General features: G+C 35.3%; 1 protein-coding gene across 1 annotated transcript in view; it reads right to left on the bottom strand.

The window, feature by feature from the left end:
• Positions 1-21,292, bottom strand: part of LOC106472842 (guanine nucleotide-binding protein G(o) subunit alpha-like) — a 33,376-nt gene extending 12,084 nt beyond the window's left edge. The window contains exons 1-4 of the mRNA XM_013933509.2: positions 21,280-21,292; positions 20,060-20,346; positions 19,699-19,741; positions 10,112-10,253 (exon numbers count right to left, since the gene is read on the bottom strand). Coding sequence (XP_013788963.1) covers positions 10,112-10,253; positions 19,699-19,741; positions 20,060-20,177 — 303 coding nt within the window. The 5' untranslated portion in view covers positions 20,178-20,346; positions 21,280-21,292. The remainder of the gene's footprint in view (positions 1-10,111; positions 10,254-19,698; positions 19,742-20,059; positions 20,347-21,279) is intronic.
• Between the last annotated feature and the right edge of the window lie 681 nt (positions 21,293-21,973).

A 21,973-nucleotide genomic window follows, 5' to 3' on the forward strand; every position in this document is an offset into this window, starting at 1 on the left:
TATATATATATATATATATATATATATATATATATATAGAAAGAGTTGCTAAGTTTAGGCCTTCTTAACTACCTTCTACGTTTAACGTCAGCTCATAAAATCAAGTGTTAGCACGTTGGGCAGTTCAGCCGTTATAGTGTATACATAAGCCATGTGTGCCTTACATCAGTATCGTATTCCACATTAAAATGACACTAACTGGTAACCTGAATTTCTAGTCATTCTACATAAAATGTTAACAGAGTATTCCAGATATTAAAATATTTTAAACATAATAGTTATTTAATAATGAAGCAAATACAAGCTTTTATTACTCGGTGATGATACTTGTGTGTGAAATCGTTTACTGCAAGCTCAATTTTACGTGTAGTCTCATACGTTTTTTTTTCTTTAGCCTAAGAATAAAGACCGAAGTTTAGATTTATACAGAAATGTAGTGTCAACAAGAGTGTTTTGTGTTTGAAAGCTGTATATTGTCTAATAGCATATATTACTATCTTTAAATCTTTATTGGACAAAAACCCGTGTGTCCACTAACTGGTGAACTGCTAGACCAGTTATTACCTAACCTAACCCTTAGAGACCCTTCAGGGAGTGACAAAAGTGATTCACGTTCCCATCTGGTTTTCCTACGTCACCCCAAAGGTCTTCTGTGTCTTCCCTGTGTGTTTGAACGAGTACGTCAGCTAGTATTCAGCTAAATATGTAATATATAGTAAAATACATACTATACAGTGAAATTAGTATTTGCATTTCAAATATTCCACAGAGAAGTGCTAATATTAATCTACCTTAATCAATCGTAGCCTTAACCTTTCCTAAGTCAACTACTCCAATAATGCTAAAAATCCGTGGTGTGCACAGCACATATAGCCCATCTTGTAGCTTAGTGCTTAACAACAAACAAACAATTTAGTCTCTTCGGTTGTAGCTTAATTTATCTGATGTTTCCTGCCACAGGTTAACTCAGCTTATTCTAAACTATCTAGCTATACCCTATCCCAACCATAATCCAGTCTTCTCTGTCGTAGGACCCAACCCAAGGTTCAAACTCTGGGGACAATATAACAGTTAACCCCGCTATTATATTAATAAAAGCTACAGGCTATAGGAGATCGCTGTGCCTAAAACTTAGAGGCCTTTGTCCAGGTCATTTAGTCCACGTGTGTTACCAAACGTGTGGTCCATATTTAAAACACCACATAAAAATGTTAATCTAGCTTAACTAACGAGATGAAACAGAAATGATATTCATAGAACATAAAGTTTCTCAATAGGCCGGGGTATGAAAAGCACTGCTACCTGGAAATCCCCGAAAAAAGGAAACATTTAAAAAATAAATAAATAAAACAATTTATCCCACCTTGCATTTTTAGGGTCGCTGTTATTATTGAACATCTATTATCTAATTGGGTAGACAATAAATATCTACAGACCATATACCAAAATATGGTAATATAGATGGATAATCATTATCCATAAAGTAAAAAATACTTAAACTTGTTTTTAGTAAACTTAACTTGATCTCCTCACCATCAAGCCAACTCCCAAGAAGAAGAAGTGTTATTAGGTTAACCAAAGCGCTCCAGGCGGCAGGTTTCATAGCATACATTTGCGCTAATACTGGTTGCTGCTCATCTTTCTAACCAAGTACAAAAACCCTAACACTCAGCCAAGAAGTGTTATTAGGTTAACCAAAGCGCTCCAAGCGGCAGGTTTCATAGCATACATTTGCGCTACTACTGGTTGCTGCTCATCTTTCTAACCAAGTACAAAAACCCTAACACTCAGCCAAGAAGTGTAATAAGGTTAACCAAAGGGCTCCAACGGCAGGTTTCATAACATACATTTGCGCTACTACTGGTTGCTGCTCATCTTTCTAACCAAGTACAAAAACCCTAACACTCAGCCAAGAAGTGTAATAAGGTTAACCAAAGGGCTCCAAGCGGCAGGTTTCATAACATACATTTGCGCTACCGCTGATTGCTGCTCATATTTCTAACGAAGTTCAAAGACTCTAAGACGGCCCACTCAGCCAAGAACTGTAATTAAACAGACCACTGTGTAAAGATCTTTTCCATGCATGCTATAATACGATTGGTAGTTTTATGAACAAAATCTAACAGCGAGAGTGGCATCATTCTCATCTTATGTGTTCCAAAAAATGCTATGTATCGATTACAACAAGTTTCCCCTTTTATAAAATCATGAGAATTACTTTGTTTCTTCTCAATATTTTAAAAATTTTCCGAATTTTTCTACACATTTTACATTCCCTTTATCTCACCACATCGATGAATTATTTTATGAATCCAAAGCATGTTGGTTCAGTTTTAACGTTGTACTAGACAGTCCGTGACCCGTTGGATCACCCACTATTCAGAGGTTATGAAGAATTTGACTGAGAAAATCTTCAAGATCTTATTTTTGTCATCTTAAGCCTTTTAATGAAGATGGGAACATTGACAGGGAAATGAATTTGAACGAAGAAGTTTCGTAGAGACTAACGGTAGGGTGATGTAAAATTACTCATGCTAGAAATTTTCATAAAAGTGACCCGAAAAACGGCGCTAACTCGGTAACCCGTAACCCGATTTTAACGAAACTTATTTTATTCTGTTTCTATTCTAGTTTCTCATATTCTACTCAAATTTCCATTCTTATATTGTGCGCCGTTTTTGCTGTATTTAATTACAGAAAAACAAACAAACAATCTCAGAGTTTTAGTAGTATATAGATAATATGTGTTTTCAACAGTTATAGACGATATAGCTTTCACCGTAGCCTTCCCTGTTGTTGTATACTCAAACAATGCCCTTGCGCCACTGGTGTTTCGTGCTTGTGAGAATTGTGAAAAACTAGCCAAATGTAGATGTTGTAACCCTAGCCACTCTTTGCATGAACGAAGTAGCGTAACTTTGTTTTGAGTAGTTTGGTTTGTTTTGAATTACGCGCAAAGCTACTCGAGGGCTATTTGCGATAGCCTTCCCTAATTTAGAAGTGATAGACAAGAATAAAGCAGCAATTCAACTCCACCCACCGCCAACTCTTGGGTAACTCTCTTAACAACGAATAATGGGATTGATTGTCACTTAATAACGCCCTCACGGTTGAAAGGGCGAACATGTTCGGTGACAAGGATTCGAACCCGCAACCCGCAGATTACGAGTCGAGCGCCCTAACCACCAGATCATGCCAGGGCTAATTTTGTTTTGAAAAGTAAAAAGAACAGTATCTGTAGCCGGAATATGCATGAAGGTATTCTATCCTCGTAAAAAAGCGGGGGGGGGCATGTCCCCGCGAAAATTACGCCTGTGCATAAAGGTCATGTTACACCATGCTCTAAAGAAAACTAATATTTTTAATTTTGAAAGCTGTTCTGGGAAGAAATGGGATCGTAAGGCTATGAAGTTAAAGCATTTGTAAAGTATACTACAAATAGTAATTATCAGCTTTCTATCGTATTAAATACTTTATTGTACAGTCAATGCTTTTTATTAACTATTTCTCCATTGAATCATATTAATATCTTTATTGCAACAGTAGAATTAAATACAGGATTTGTAGAATAATACACAAGAATTCTAATCGCTGACACCAAAATCCTTAAGTCTACTTGTGCTAAGTCTAACATTAATTAAGTCTTTATTAAAAACGGCCTATATTCGATAAAGAGATAAATTAATACTATAACTTGTGTACGTTTTTTGTTTTAGTTAGGGCTAAACTTTACCGCAATTAACACTATCAATAAATAAACTTATAATGTTATTCTACGATCTTTTTAAAAGCTGTGATAAGCTATTAATATTTACACCCGCCTTTTGTTTACATCCATTGAAATAAAGTGCGCGCGTTTGCGCATTTAGATAGTAAAGTGCGTGTTTTCAGGACAGACAAAAACGAAGTATTACAACAATAGATTGACATAAATGTTGATACGCAAGCCTATCTTATACATTTCAAAAACAAATATTCAATACAAAACGGAATAGTGATTGATGTGTTTCTCGTATGATTACTGCAAACAATTTCCAGTACCTGGACATAACTGTATTGTGTTCAGTTGTCAAGATATCACAGGGTCACATATTACGGCTCACAGATTTTTTAAGCATTTATCATTAAAAGTGACCACTTACTTGAATTAACAAACATTCGAGCGTAAACAATACACAAATATCAGATCGTTTCACTTTATACAAAAAGAAGAAGAAAGAAATCTTAATTGTTAGGTAAGTCCTAAAGCGTGAGGTTAAATATACAACTTCATAAGTGCTATCAAACCAACGCCAGGTGGCGCGGTTTAAATTTAATTACGCTTGTAAAGATAGGGGAGTCGGCTGTCTTAATGATATAGGGGCTTCTCCGAGTAGTCATTTTAGGCCTTCTCGTATTTATCACTATCGTACTGACGATAATTCTATTTACTAGCAGATATACCCGTACGATGCACTGCAAAAGGTTTATGAATTTTGTTTTTATCCGAAATAATTCAGTGGTGATATGAAGATTGCAAGCACACTGGTCTTGAACACTTAAATAACATTTTATTTTCTAGTTTAGTTTGTTTTTTTGTCAAAGAGCAGTAAGTAAAAAACATCTCACTTAATATAAGTGTGTCTATGTTGAAAATGTGTGTAAACAATATATCAAACAAGAAATTCCTCAAATGACTGATGGGATTTGAAAACGAAATGCAATTGTAGAATTAATGTTGTATCAGTTATGAATATAAATAGTGTTTCTGTTGTTGTTGTTTTTTTGTCCTCAATATTCCAGTAATAAATCAAAGTACACGTACTATATGTATAGGCCATGTAATAAAAAACGAAACTGGAGAAGTCCAATCAGTATCTGCCCCCTAGTGGCACAGAGCGGTATGTCTGTGGTCTTACAACACTAGAAACCGGGTTTCGATACCCGTGGTGGGCAGAACACAGACAGCCCATTGTGTAGTTTTGTGTTTAACTTCAAACAAACAAGCCCATCAGTACCCGCCCCCCAGTGGCACAGCGGCATGTCTGTGGTCTTACAACACTAGAAACCGGGTTTCGATACCCGTGGTGGGCAGAACACAGACAGCCTATTGTGTAGCTTTGTGTTTAACTTCAAACAAACAAACCCATCAGTACCCCTAGCGGCCACTTCCACTAACTGATCTATATTTAGCCAGCAGCAGAGCTATCAAATCTATGCATTTTAAAAGAAAAAATATCTTCTTTTTAACGCATCTCGAACCATTCCTAGTTGATTAAACCATATTTGGCAAGTCAAAATTCAAAAGCCTAAGAGGAGTTACAGGACAGACAAACATACTTCTCTCAAATTGTAGTAGGATGATTACAGTAATGACGAGAACCAAACTGATGAAAACTCAAATAAATCTGATAATCCATTGTTAAGCAATGGGATGTCTGGGGATGTGCCTACAGTAGGGATCGAACTCTGAATCTTAGATTTGATTACAGTAATGACGAGAACCAAACTGATGAAAACTCGAATAAACCTGATAATCCGTTGTTAAGCAATGGAATATCTGGGGGATGTGCCTACAGTAGGGATCGAAATCCGAATCTTAGATTTATAAGCCCTCTAGCCTGAACTGTGAACAGTATGGAACTCTCGTTTTGTGTACTTTTGTGTTACATCGATCTGGACTTGCGGGTTTATTTCAGTCCATGTACATAGCAAAACACACTGTTTTTACTCGATTGACTTTTATATCACTTGCAAAAAGGAAATAAACCGTATCATCCAGTTGAGTTTTTTTTTTTTTAAATCATTTACTGATAGAACTGAATAATTAGCGTTTAAGCCTGATTTAATAAAAATTAGCCATGAAATTTTCAGTCTCGTTGTTTTTCTTTTTGGCTATGATGAGAAGTCCTTAAGTACTGATGAACTCACAAAGCTTCTTCAGGAGTTGATTATTTCCTGAGAAAAGAATATCTCTATCGAGTTTTCCGACAGCCCACAGAGGGCGCCCGTCCTGTATTGATTTTAAATGCTCTACATTCTTGTACATATGTTATAGTTCACGAGAAGACGGGACTTTTAGATCAATATCGCCTGTCTGTGGTTACTTCAACAAACCCACTCCAGTCCACATGAATATTATCATGCCAGAAGCCAGGTTAGAAATAACATTTCTTTCATCAATAGGGTTGTTGTTACCAAAAACTCATAGAAACGTGATTTTTTTAGGATGACCGTTGTAATTTCTTTTTGTACTGACGATTTCTTTTGGGGGTGGGCGGATGGATACTTCAACGAACTTCTTGCTTTTGAGAAAATATTTACCCGTAATCACGTTATTTCACGAGTTACAGTGTGGCAAATCAATGTATCTGACCTCACACATCAACTTTCGTATATGACGAAATAAAATCAGTTCAAATACGGCGGACGCATAATCAGTCATATTTATTTTATATACTTGCGCAAAGCTACACGAGGGCTACCTGTGCTAGGTGTCCCAAATTTTGCACTGACAGACTGTATTGAAAGCAGCTGGTTAAAAAGCACCCATTGCCAATTCATGAGCTACAGTAATCGGAATAATGGGATCTGAACGTTACTCTTATCACACACTCACAGCTCCAAATCACTATTTTTTAACAACGAGACGCGAGCCATGGATCTCAGGTGCTCAATATGGCACGCTAACCACCAGGCACACCCGCCTATTATAAACGTAATATGGCCCATAACTGTGCTAATCGCCATCTGACATCTTCATGATGAACAACTGTTGGACGGAATATCAGTTACAAATGATGGATATACAAAATGTAACACATTAGTCGCCAGAAAAATTGTCATGAAAGATTCTTATGATGACTTCAAAAATTAGAGGATGAACCGATCTTTTATTCCAGTTATCGGATTAGAAAACTCGTGTACTGCTTGTTTCGCAAGATATCCAATCAAAATTTATAAAACTGCATTCAATTTACCATCTAAAACTCATCCAGATTTTTCCAGTCTAAATTGGCTCTAAATCAAACGGATTATTAATTTCTGCTTCAAACGCTAGGTGGTTTACATAGAATACTACACATAATACGTAATGGTATCTGTTCCCTTGACTGTAAGTTTTCTAGGCGCACATAAATTATACTGGTTAATGAATCTAGAAGTTCGTTTTATAAAGAGTTCATTGATCGTTCAACCTTAGATACAGGTGTGGACGATACGCTATCTATATATGCATTAGTATCCACAGAAAGTTCTCCAGGAGAAAGTCTAAATCAAGGGACAAGAAGCTGTATATATATACACTGAATGAATAATGAAAGAAACATGTTTCTTACTTTCCAGGGGGGCAAGTTCCCCCTTGCACCCCCTAGAACGCCCATGTATATATGGTTGCAAAGTTTAGGCCGTCTTTAAATGTAAAAGTTCTATATTTAACGTCAGGTGATAAACTAAAAAGCTATGGGGGAGAGGGTAATAAAAATTAAACGGCAAAATAAAACAAGAAAGACCTTCTTCACAAACCATATTTTCATGACATAAAACAACAATCAACGTCACCTAACTTATGGAAAATTTTTAAAACTGATCTCGAATATCACCTTAAATCACATGAAAAGGCGGGAAAACTTAAATTTTTGTTTAAATATCAACATTAAACAATGTGATTCGCAAAGAAGTTCAAACTTTCATTTCATCGCAGATCCACGAGTCTCGCCAAGAAATTAGTTTAAATAACGCACTTATATACCAAAGTATAGGTTCATGTTTGTCAAGATATTATCCGAATTTTGTTTCTCTCGTGATTTTCCTTCTATTTAACCGATATTTAGTATAAGCTTTCGTTTCCAACCTTTCATGACGTCACAGCACGTAATCTAAACAACTATTAACGAAGCTAATCTTTGGAAATAGTTACAGAAAATGATTAAATACCATTGAGAAGAGCAAATCATTAATTATTTACGCCATTTTACAGTACATAAATCGGGGTGAGAAGTAACTTAAGGTTTTGTAGGAAAGTGACAACTGTTTGTTGTTAAGCGCAAAGCTACACAATGGGCAATCTGTGCTATGCCCACCAGTTGAGAAGAACAAAGGAACCACATGTGAAGTTTAGAAGACTTAGAAACAAACAACAGCTCTTAGAATGTTGTTATCATGTTATGATTAGGCGTTCTTTTCATTACTGGAAATGTTTTCATGTTAAGTTATTTTGTTTGAAAAGTACGAAAATATTTACATAACAAGAACTGAGGTAAGACCTGTTAGGGTTAGCAAGTAGAGTAGGCGATGACAGAATATACTCCTAACTCAGATCATACAACGCACATAAATAAAATATTTTATTGTGTATTGAAGAAAAGCTATATTGAATAAATATGCATTGATCTGGACGAAAAATATTATTACCTAATTTTACAAAGGTAATTGTGACGCCATTTGGTAAAGGTAACCTAACCAATAAATCTTTGTTAGCTTCGCCATTTTTTTTTACGATTAATTTTACCGATTACATTAGTTACTATTTGCGGTTATGTGGAAGTTTCGTTTGTTTATTTTTTGAATTTCTCACAAACCTACTCAAGAACTGCTTGCTCTAGCCGTCCATAAGTTTGAAATATAAAACGAGAGATTTTGACCGTCACATTATAACGTCCTTACGACTATGTTGGGCGAGATATGAAAACTAGCTGACGTTGGCCTGCTGTTGGCATTGAGCCAAACAATCCTCTAATCGATTTTCGCGCCAGTGTAATCTCGACACTAAACCATTCCACAGATGTGGGGTATATGTATAAGGCGGTAGAGCTTTGTTTATTTACACGCCACAGGAATATACTGATATCATGAAACTTCTCTAATAAAGCTCGATATAAAACATAATGAAGCCAAAGATATGCAAACGGTAATGGAAGAACAGAAACCGCGACCTCTTATTCTTCTACCGTCATTTGTTTTATAGGGTAAAATAAACATAACATATCTGTTTTGTAAATTAGGTATTAAAGAAAAGAAAAAATGGTAATAATTCATAAATATACATATATTCCCAAAGCTCAGAGCGCGATTTTGCGATAACGGGAAGCGAGCCATGGAGCCTCAGATTCATAGTCTGGCGCGCTAACCACTAGAGAACTTCTTTGGGAGATTCGAATGTTGTTAAACACGTTTTAAAAATGAAAACTGCAGGCTAAAATATATTTATAAACCGCTTATATATATATATATATATTATATTATGTACTAACTGGTATATGATATTCAAGGGGGCGCTGGATTACAAAGCTGAAGAAGCACAGAGCTACAAAACATATTCATAAACTACTTAGATATATTTTATATTACGTACTAACTGGTATATTATATTCAAGGGGGCGCTGGATTACAAAGCTGAAGAAGCACAGAGCTATAAAACATATTCATAAACTACTTAGATATATTTTATATTACGTACTAACTGGTATATTATATTGAATGGGGCGCTGGATTACAAAGCTGTACAAACAGAGAACTATAAAACATATTTTATACAAGAAACAAGAAAGCGATATAAGTATTTCCATAATTAAAGCGGAGTTGACAATGGGATATATTTAAATTTAGTTTCAGAAGATATTTTTAGGATTATAAAAGTAGTTCCAGGTTGACCACACCTCACTGGTGTCCGATTACAACACGGAACATGACAATTTTGTGCTAAGTATGAAAGGTTATGATAGGGGGAGTCTTCCTGTCATTAAACATTCATACATATGACTTACGCCAAGACTTAAAGTAGAAATATCAGTGACTCGGATGACTCTATAGGTGATATTTGAAACTAATTAAAGAGACAGATTCGAAAAGTTAGTCTATATTCACCAGTCGAACATTTAAAATAATAAAAGAGACAAAACGAATTAGATACATGTTAGAACCTGGCTAAGATCATGCTTTGCAGAATATCAGGCAAACAATGGTATCTCAATAAGACTAATTTTAGCAGCCCAGTGAATTACAATTTATGAGATTTGGATAATTAATCCATGAAATAAAACTTTAGAACTTTAGTAGAAGTATTTACATCCATCGATTCTGGAATACTCTTTTTCTTCTTCTATTTTTTTACACTTAAATAATTTACACCTACCTCTCTCTCGTTGTTTGCGAAGTTTAGGTTGAGATTAGGCATAGCACGAAGCATAGCTACCATTGATTGAATCGTGTTGCTAAACACCACGGGTTTGTATTGTTGAAAATCTTCTGGAGTAAACCCACTGTCGTGGATAATTCTAGAAGTGCCAAGAAACAATTTATATTAGAAATCTCCTTGTGATGACATTTCGCACCAGATTTTCGTTGGTTTATGCAAATGTAAATTTTTAATATATAAATAACACTGGTTCAAATTTAGTCCGTCGGTCAAGTACGATTTTTTTTTAATGAATTTACGTACAAGGTAAGTAAATAATTAATCTGTCATAAGAATTTATAAAAGTTGTTTTTGAAGAAAGTTTAACATCAATGTTTTTCTAAGCTAAGCGATATATTTTACGCTGTATAGCTGATTCATTTATGGAATATTTCTTTTGACATACAGTTAAATAATATATAATCAAAAACATCATAGTTGTGAAAAAAAGTTGCGGTCAGAAAAGAACTAAGTGTGCGATTTAAAGGAATGAAATCAACGTTAATGGCCAAACTGGTAGCTACACTTATAGCATTGATAAGAATTTTACAGCAAATATTCATTCATTAGTTAGCCAGGCCGCGTTTTATTTTTTTTAACTTGGGGCCCGATGGTGAGTAAAACTAAAACAGTGTTAATAGCTTCCTTTACAGTAACGCCATGGAATTTAGATTAACAGTTTCTTGTCATCACCCCAATGCAATCGGTACATCCGTATCAAGCATCAATATTTATGCTAACTGATTGAGCTTAAATTACGTGACGCTAAACGCTCTTGAATTAGGAGAATTTCGTAAAATTTAGTAAATTTGTGCTGAAAAGTTGTCAATGAATAATTAATAATAACTCTCCACTCCCTATAATCTTTTGAAAACTTAGCTAGAAACTGCTAATCTAGGTTGCTTGGTCTAACCAACACTTATGTATCTGCACGTCCTTTCGTCTTATAGTTTTGTTGCTCTAAATCAGCCGTCTTTAATCCGAATGACAAAAAATTTAAAAATGGTTCAATTTTACTCTTAGGTAAAGCTGTAGTAAAAATGTTAGACCGATAGCTCACGTGACTTTTTGCGTAGGCGTGCGCACATTTTTCGCTAAGTTTGAGCGATTTTTGTTGAATAACTTTGCACATGTGGCTTATATTTAGATCAAATGAGAGTCCTAATTGTAAGTTCGAAAGATCTATCAGTGTACCAAAGTTGAAAAAAATCCATAACAGTTAAGTATGTTTTTCTATCAAATAAAGTTTCCGTACTTTTGGTGCTAAGAAGAAAAAAGGAAGAAATTCAGTCAAAATTGTAGATATTATATCTCAGGTATTTCATAATAAAATCTGGTATATGAAGTAAGAGTCCAGTAGAGCACGTCCACTGAAAATATGTGATAGTTTGGATTATCACAGTCTAAGCTACAGAAGGTGGTAAATCGTTAAACTATCACTCCTGTTAATAGCACACACTGTGTCCTGCAGCACGTTGTTTTGGCCGCACGACACTACCGTGTGTCTTGATATACTTTTTTTTTGGCTCAACACAGTTCATATATTTTAGCGGATGATATTGGTGTGGCCAAGTAATAATACATACAAATCATCTATATATTCTAAACTGTATAAATTAAATTTACAGAACTTTTGGTATTTGATATTCAACTTCTATGGCATTATATGTAACAAAAGTTTCAAACAGTCAGATTAGAGATATATAAGATTCAAGTATAACTATTCCTAATCATATCTCCCAACCATAGAGAGAGAGAGAGCACTCAGTCAACAACTCCTGTCGACTATGTAGCAACAGTTAATCAAATAGAGTGATTGTTTGTCACAGTTATAACACTCCCCACAGCTGAAAATGCGGAGTGTTTGTTTGTCTGTTGTTAAGCACATAGCTACACAATGGGCCTTCTGTGCTGTGCACGCGACGAGTATCGAAAACCAGTTTGTATCGATGTGAGGCCTCAGACTTACCGCTGAGCCACTTGGGGGCGAAAATGCGGAAAGTTTCGGCAAAATATCGGTCTCGAACCCTGGATCTTCAGAACACGCCTCAGACCTATTTGGGCTTGTTACTTTGTAAGTGAAGACAAAACTTTAAGATGATTGTGAAGCTATCAGAAGCTATTTGGCGCGTTGCCAATCTAACATTCTTTTAACTTTCAGTAAAGCCAGATTTCAGTGGGTCATATAATAAATCAGCTAAACTGGGGTGTAGTGTAGAAAACCTGGATAATTTTACATCATTTAAAACGTTTTTACGAACTAAAACTAAAAAAAAAAACAAGATAAATTACTGTGCTCATTTTCTTCGCTCCTCAGTCATCTGTGGAACGCATCCCTTCATCACATATCGAAATCAATAACTAGTATGTAAAATGGCCAAAGATACTATGCAACTACTAAAAATAACCTTTTAGAACATTGATCGCAACGTTAAATTTCTTAGAAACATCCTATGTTTCACGGCAAAAATTTCAGATGGTAGTCTTGGGTATGTGTGTGTGTGTTTTTATAGCAAAGCCACCGCGGGAAAACGAACCCCAGATTTTAGCGTTGCAAGTCCGTAGACTTACCGCTGTCCCATCGACTGGGATTAATTACCAACAAGCTTTACAAAATAGAAATAGGGTTATGTTCAATTTTGGCCCCTTAGGACATTCTCCACAGTTCATAGTGTTTTCATACAAATTTTGGTTGAAACTGACCCAATAAGCTCGGAGGAGTTAGAGTGCAAACAAACACACAGTTCGTCTCTCTGTATATAGATGAACGTGTTACACCATGTTGTCCATCCGTAGTCCCCGCTATAACACATTGAAAAGAAGTTTGACAGGAAAGTTTCAACCAATGACGTTTCGTTGTATGTGTAAAGGCATTGTTTAAAGATAAATTTATATTTTATAAAAAGTTACCTATCAATCCGTCATATAACAATATATATATATATCGCTTGAAAATCTTGATTAATTTGACCATTTAATAATCTATTAAACGTACTATGAATAAATGTGCTTAATCTGACTGTACTCTCAGTTATCGAAAACGAGGCAATTAAAGAGTTGAATTCTGACCACCGAAAAACGTGATTCGGCGCGTTTCGTACAATAAAATGAACGACGTTTTCGAAGTCCTGGAATAATGTTTTCATGCAATACTGTTTGGCAGTTGTGCTGCACGGAGTGATATTTGGATGTAAGGTTTGGAATCGTGGCGAGAAGTAACAATCTAAACGGAGTTACTTCGGATTAGCGTTTCAACCAGTATCAGGTGATAACGTTAGAGTCGGGACATTCGTCAGTAGGTAGAGATACGATAAAAAAACTGTGGAATTGTGGGACAAACTAGGGGTTTACCTACTGGACTCTGAACCCACATTGGGGCTGAGTGCGTAATAACAGCAAAGATTCAATCCCATTCTTCGATTACAGTAGCCCAAGAGCTGGTAGTGAGTGTATTTTCTCTACTCTGTTAATCGGCATTCAGGGGCATGAGCGCAAACAGCCCTTATGTAATTTGCCCGAGTAACACAAACCTAAATAGTGTTTCTCGACGTAACAGAGCTGCTCTCCGAATAAGCAAGTTATACAGGGGCAATCCATTAAAGTTAACCCTACATTAAGACAATGAAAATTAATTTCTGTGCGAATGAATACATCGGTTACACCACTAGGTGGTTGTCCGCTCGTATAAAAGAATATACTTCTGTAAAACCCCAGAACTCATTACATATCGCTCGGTATGTCTCTGTAATGTTGTTTTCACAACCGACCACTTGGTGGCTAATCGTGCCGAGGATGCACAGCACTAATGGATTCGTCATAGTCTGGTATTTGGAAAAATGAGATCAGTGAGTGGCTTGCCAGAGGAGGAAAATGGGACGATGCTTCCCCAGAGATTTTAAACAAATAAAATATTTTTTATTGTTTGTATTCGTATCTATATTTACTTTGTTTTGGGCGTAAAATTCTTGAAAAACTGCATATTTTTTTTAGCAAATCACTCAAAACATTTCTTCTTGTCTCACTCTGCGTCTTCTATCGAGATAATACACACATGGTGTGGGATATAGAGCAGTTATACTTCTACGTTTTTTTATTATTATTGTACAATTTATCTATGAGGCGACGGAAACAGCCAAGAGAGGCCGATCCTTATCACCGAGTTCAAACAAGAATTTTAAGGCTGCACATCTAACTGTACCAATCAGAATCTAGATTTTAAAAACAACCAACGAAAATCATTTTAAGAATAGTTTACAACCGCGAGAAGCAAAAATTTTATGATTATGTGATTTGTTCAGTGTTTTTAAGGATATGAACAATTAAAAGCGAGTTTCATTAAATGATCTGCAGTGATTCGGTTGAAAAAGTCCACCAATGTATGTTGATTTGGAGACTATTTCAGAGTTTTGCAATTGGAACAACAGTTAGGTCTTGTCTGGCACAACGTCATTACCAACGTGTTTGCAGCTGTGACAGACCGATAGCTCGAATTCACTTATATATAAATAGAGACACCCTATATAAGTACCTGTTTTACTGTTCTTGGTTTCGGGGCGTGGTTAAAATATCGCCGGCCTCCTACTTAATATTTAATATGAATAATGTCGATCTCAAAACTGTAGAAATTGGTATTACATCTTCTCACCAAATTGCAAGACTGTCCCAATTTTCAACGCGTTTATATCAATAAAAACAATCTTGACAAGGTACAATCAGCAATAGCCTATTGAAACTTTAAAACAGTATACAGAACAATCATTTAATAACAGTATCAACAATGATATAGCATAAATAGCCTGTTAACAGTTAAAGAAACAACAAAAACCAGTATACAGAGCACCCTTGCAGCTCTTTATGCATGTATGTCCATCTACTTCCTACAGTTCTTGAACTATCAAAATCAAACTTTGCAGACAGACTCGAGATGGCCCGGAGATGAACTTACCTATAGCCTCCTACAAAGGGGGTAACAAGAGGGGCTATAATGCCTGATAAGCTTGAGGAGGGTCTAAGAGTGGGTTTTTAGGGTCGTAGAACCCGAATCTTACATCGGATTGTTTGTTCCTGAACCATCTCGGGATTCTGGGAGCGTAACGTTTGAAACTGTGTTTATACCCCACTCACAAGTTAGTGAGAACATACTTGGCACACGTACTCAAGCACTACGGGCAGGTAACTTTAGGAGTAAATGAGGACAATGAAGGAGCTCCCTCGGTACACTGGGGTCTCTGTGAATCTTAAGGGAGCTTTCAACCCCGCAGCGGAGCGCAGACATTTTATGTTAGTTCATTTAATAACAGTAACTTGAGCCAGTACAAGAAACATTTTTCATATTAAATAATGAGGCTTACGTAATTAGAAACCATAATTAGCAATAATACATTTTAATTTAAATTAACCAATCAGAAATGATCTCTGCTAAAAGTGGAAGAAAATACTTTATTTTTTCTCGTGCCTATTAACCGTTTAACACGCGTGTTTTCAATGCTTAACAGCTTCGACAATTGTTTTATAATATATATCTTTAGGTCGTCACGTGTAGGACATGCACCTATTGTTGAAGGACGTGTTCCTAATACGTATAAAAGACAAGTTGAAATAATAGCAGGTAAGGCGTGATATTCTTCTAAAATAATAATTTAAATATTATATAGCGGTCAAAATAGTCTTTCCAACAAAAAGGCATGCCATTCAAATTAAATGTCATGTTGTTAATATTAAAAAGCACACGTTTAATCTTCCTTCAATGTCATGTTACCATTAGTAACAAGGCATAAACGTTTAATATTCCTTCAATGTTTACGTTGCCATAAGTAACAAAGCACACACGTTTAATATTCCTTCAATGTCATGTTGCCATTAGTAACAAAGCACATACGTTTAGTATTCCTTCAATGTCATGTTGCCATTAGTAACAAAGCACACACGTTTAATATTCTTTAACTGCCATGTTGCCAATAGTAACAAAGCACACACATTTAATATTCATTCAATTTCATGTTGCCATTAGTAACAAAGCACACACGTTTAATATTCCTTAACTGTCATGTTGCCAATAGTAACAAAGCACACACATTTAATATTCATTCAATGTAACCTAAAAGATGCATATTTTATATCAATTTATACGTTTCCTTGCCGATAATTTGAATATTAAGCGACGGCGGCATTTATTTATTTGACTGTTTACTATATGATTATAAGCACATGTTGAAGAGGCAAAGCACGTTCCTATTTAGTACAGTAACGACAAAATACTGGGTACCTTCCCTCTAGTCTATCAGTTGAAATTTACGGACGGTTAGTGAAGATAGCCTTTATGTAACATGATTGAATATTGTGTTCTCATGTGGAGAACGTCTCTATACCTTTCGTAAGTTCGTAAGAATACTGTTCTAAATTCCAACTAAACATGCGATATAACCCCCTACACCCCAAAAAAATGCTTGAGGGTTGCTACGTTATTTAAAACCATGCTGGATAATTTAACTTCAAACACTGATAATAAGTAGGCAAACAATGATTTATAAACCATGTGTGAGAGTTTTATTGATGGTAGAACATACTACATGTTTCGACAGAACATTAGTCTGTCTTCTTCATATTAGCATGATATACTTACTTACTCAAGTATGTCAAACACTGTTAACCATAGACGGCATTTAACAATCGAATATCTCACTAAATTAAACTAATCACAAATTTTTCTTTGTTGTTCTATGTCAAGGAAGTGACATCATTCACTAGTGCGTCATTTCCTTTACAAATTTCTTCCCAGTTTGTTTTTCTCACAATTAAACACACAGGGACAAAAATAACTAGTTTGTGTTTTTAACTACGGATGTCCTAAAGCTAATTATTATACATTAAGCTTTTAAAGCAAGGTAAATGAGTCCCCAGTAATGTTTCTTTATTCAATTTCCATAAAATTTAAGTTATGAGTTAACGGTTACGAACCAAAACATTTTAATTGTCTCATAATTGCACGTAAACAACTATTTAGTGTTACAAGTCTTCGCTTCGAAGTTTTGTGTTTCGCACAAACATTCAGTAATTTCTGTTTATAAAAGCGTGACGATGAAGTCGAGTATTTTACAAAAGTCAGTAGATTAGACAAGAATATGAAGTTTTTTGAAATACAAATGTACATAATACGTAATCTGTTAATATTCTTCACAGTGGGATATGACAATATATGGAGTTATCATATATGCTTTCTATATCCGACTCGAAACGATCAAGATGACCACAGTTATTTTCCATATTTTGTTATATTGGCTTATTTACTCATAAATGAGTTGCCTAATGGTTAACTTAGGGCGCTCAACTCACAACCTGGTGGTCGTGAGACGGAAACCCGTCATCGAACGTGCTCGCACTTTCAGCCGTGAGGGCGTTATAATGTGACAGTCAACCCCACTATTTGTTTGTAAAGAGTAGACCAACAGTTAGTGGTGGGCTGAGTTGACTAGCTGCCTTCCCTCTAGTATACCACTTCAAAATTAGGGACTATTAGTACAGATAGCCTTTGATTGGCTTTGAGCCAAAAATTCAACAGATATAAGGGCATACCTCCGACACGAAATGTTTAACGTTTGTTTCTGCTGTTGCTTTCAGATTTTCTTCTAGCGGTGACGCGCATGAGCACTGGTGGAATCCGTAAAGGAAAAATGTCCGAAATATCAGTTTATGGTATTATCGATAAAATTTAATTACGTACTGTCCGTTCATTGTTTTATATACTGTTTGCAATAATAATCATCATTACTCTTCTTCTTTACCATCTTTATTAGTTGAGAACGTAGTTTCTATTTACAATGTTTACTGTTGCCATTGGTAACAAAGCACACACGTACGTTTGATCTTCCTTCAATGTCATGTTGCCAACAATAACAAAACACACACGTTTGATATTCCTTCAATGTCATGTTGCCAACAGTAACAGAGCACACACGTTTAATATTCCTTCAATGTCATGTTTTGAATAGTAACAAAGCATATATGCTATATTTCTTCAACATCATTTCTGTACTTGTATAGTTTGAATAAATAAAACAATCTGAACTAACTTCTATTATACTCTACATATGGAGAGAAACCATGTTAAATCTATGTAATTTATTAATCAAGTAATTTTAAAAGCTTACCAAAGCGATGGTAATGTAAGGGGTATTCTAAAAACACCTTACGAAACTTCTGAAATTCTGTGTTAAGGATTCGCATTTTTAAATAGTAAAAAAGTTAATGATGATACTACGGGTTCTAATATAGACACCTGCCTAACCATTTTATACATCACCACAATATGATGAAATGGCTTACGAAATATGTCATTAAATATATTGTTCTCAACAAGATTAAATCCACGTAAAGAATACTTCGTATGTACAGGTTAGTCGTATAACTGAATTTCTGAAGTCTCAACGTTTCTCGCAAAATTTTTAGGCTAGAGTCCATTTCTCAAAGTTACCTTTAAATGTTAGTTACAGATATATATACCCTGTACTATTTGAAACTAATTAAGTACATAATAATATTAAGCTCAATTCCTGCTTAAATGCTTGCTAACAAAATGTGTAAAAAGTTGTATCAAAGTGTAAATCAGAAACCCTGAAAAACTTTTTGGTCACTCAAAATAAAAATGTGGAATTCACGATACCCATCACTTCCCATGTTCGTCTCAAAACAAATAAAACAAATCCATGCTGTCATGTTAAACTTATATTAAAGTTTTTCTTCATTACCCATTTAAGCCGTCTCCAGCCATTATTAAACAAATCCAGTGTTTCATTCGTACATTTTTTTCCAAAATTGTATACTCTCATTTCTGGAAGACGTACTACTAAAAGCACTATTACTGGTTCTTGTGGAAAGGTTGCCCCTGCCTATTTTTCTAACACGCCTACTAGCCCTGCTGGACGGCCATGCTTCTCTTGCACCTTTTTCTAGCATGGCGCTAAGCACCGATACCGATTTCTTAATAATATTTTATTCTCAATGGACTAATATCCAATTTCTTCAATAAAGCAATAGCAAATACAAATTAATTATGAACAATGTTTACAAAGTTTTCATGGTTTACAATATTCATCATAATAAATTGCAAAAAATATATAAATTTAATTTTTGTAATTAAAATTAGTAGAGGCCTAACAATTATTTCATAAACACAAACATAATTAAAGAAATAGCGCTCTTAGTTCTTCAGTTAACTATTAGTATACTGACCGTAATAGTTAAATGTATTAATATTAATGTTCTTTAATTGAGTTGGAGGAATTCTTGGAAGTATTTGTTTGACATTAAATAAACCATTTTTTTTTATACTGCTTAAAATGTGCTTTACACATTATACCTGTCACCACAGCTTCGAAACATGTTCAGCCCTACCGTCGTACCGGTGTGGCCACGCCCTACATCTGGTTCAAGGCCACACCCAAAAGTTAAGACTTGCTAATATTTTAAAATATCTCCGTGATAGGCTCAACAAGCTATAGTTTTACACCATATGAAAATGATTAAAATTTAATGTGAGTGATACTTACTTCATTTGTTTTACGACCGTACTCTTCCCCGATTCCCCAGCACCTGTAATTGAAGAGAAATACAGTATACATACGGTGAACCTGAAAATCGAACGTCATGTTTAAATTTGAATCAAATCAGTCTATAATGGATTATTTAATTAACGTTGTGTATGTTATTTCATCCGCGGAAGATACAATTAATACACCAATTTTTTACACAAAGTACTACTAGTAGTATTCTATACATTACTCATTAGGCCTGCAAGTAGTAGTACTAGTACTACGATTTGCACTATTATTATAGGCTAGTCCTAAAAATATCGCGACTCATTCGCTTATTTTATGCGTAGAGTTGCTAGCAAACAGTTAAGTGACTTACCTAAAAGTAATAATTTTATATCTTTAGCAGCTTGAATTCCATCTTCTTTGAGATTTTTCTCAATTTGTCTACTTCGAGCCATCGCGGCCCGCTCCTCGGCACTCATAGCACATCCCATGACGGCGGCAGCAGACCACAGCTCGTAGCTCTGGTAAGTTGTATCGCGGCTCCCCCACAGTTATAACGTGCCTACACAGTGAAACAGTCACACCGATCAAGCACAGCTAAAATCACTACTAGTAATACCAGGCTACGTATCCTGTTAAAAAGCTCTTCTCCCGAAAACGCTTGTCGATTATTTAAAGGTTATCAACATCATATGTTTCTGAGTGGCTGAGAACGGATTCCTGACGTCATGTTCACCCGCTAAGGCTCATGAGGTGAAACCATGGCAACCGTAAACTGGGAACTCCATACTTGATGCTAGAAATAAACGATCTTATAACACCAGATTTGTAATTTTTGTTTAATTGGACACTCAGCGTTTTGCTTTACATCTTCTTTAAGATCGTTTCACTAAAACACAAACCGTAACTAAAGAAGCATAACAAATTTGGTGTTGTATGGTCGTTTATTTCTAGTATTAAAATGCCTTCTATACACCAATATGTACTACAGAAATTAAATATAGAACCCCGTACTAGTTCGTGATTGGGTACCGTCATTTGCCCTTTCTTTTCATTGTCAACTTGTGTAGGTAAGGGATCGTAACCCTTTTTCATACCCCTTACTGTTGGTCAGGAAATTTAAAAACTTGGATTGTGCTTAGAGGATACCTGTGATACCTTTGTTAATTAAATTCTTATTTCTTAATATTGAAAAGTAGTAATAACTGTTTCGCAACATAACAAAATTGTCTATTTTCTAAATGTAAATTAATTGAAAAAAAACAAAAAGAGTAACAGTTCTTCCATATAATTATTGTACACATACTCTTATTCATCAATTATATGCTAAGTCTGCTTTTAATGCAGAAACCATTAGAGATTGGATGGTTTGCTTTTTCTTATCCTACGTCACAGAGGGAGCCGCGAACTCTTCAACGCTTGCGCATACCGGCTTTGAAAGCCAAGAACGGTTCTTACTTCATAAGGAAACAGCTGCTGTAACATCTGCTGCATTGTAAGTGTGGTTCGTTAAATCCATGGTAAAGCGTGTCTTTATCTTCTTACAAACCACTTGCCGAGTGGAACTGGAGAGTCTAAGTATTATTTCCTGACTATCACAGGTGTTATTTAGCTGATATTCCTTCTTTATTAATTAATCTGAATACCGCTGATTAAACTTAATATCTTGATTAGCTTTAAGGACTATTATATTATTTTTATTATATTTTTAATTGTTCTTAAACAGAATCCTAAGGTCTGAAACGTCGCAGTTTTAATTGATAAAAAAAGAAACATTTCCACTGTAAAGCTGATCACGGTATAAAAAAACACTTTTGTTTAATTAAAGTACTGAGAGAGAAATAACAAAAATTAACTTCGACAAGGTATTGACCTGACATGGCCCGGTGGTTAGGGAGGTCGACTCACAATCCCCATCCCACCAAACATGATCGCCCTTTCAGTCGTGGGGGCGTTATAATGTAACAGTCAATCTCATATTCGTTGGTAAACGAGTAGCCCAAAAGTTGGCGGTGGGTGATGATGACTAGCTGCTTTCCCTCTAGTCTTAAACTGCTAAGTTAGCGCAGATAGCCCTCGTGTAGCTTTGCGCGAAATTCAAATGAAACAAAACGACGTATTGACTATCATAACTATCGATCAATAAGCGAACTGTTTTTACTTCTAATGAAAATATGTCCACTTCTCTAACGCCGATCTTCTTCACCATGTTATTTTATGTGATACGTTTTATTAAAATGTAATTGCGGGGAAAAATAGAAAATTTAGAAAATAAAACAATAAGGTA

Source organism: Limulus polyphemus, unplaced genomic scaffold (assembly GCF_000517525.1).
Source record: "Limulus polyphemus unplaced genomic scaffold, Limulus_polyphemus-2.1.2 Scaffold5659, whole genome shotgun sequence".
In the NCBI taxonomy this organism is placed as follows: domain Eukaryota; kingdom Metazoa; phylum Arthropoda; class Merostomata; order Xiphosura; family Limulidae; genus Limulus; species Limulus polyphemus.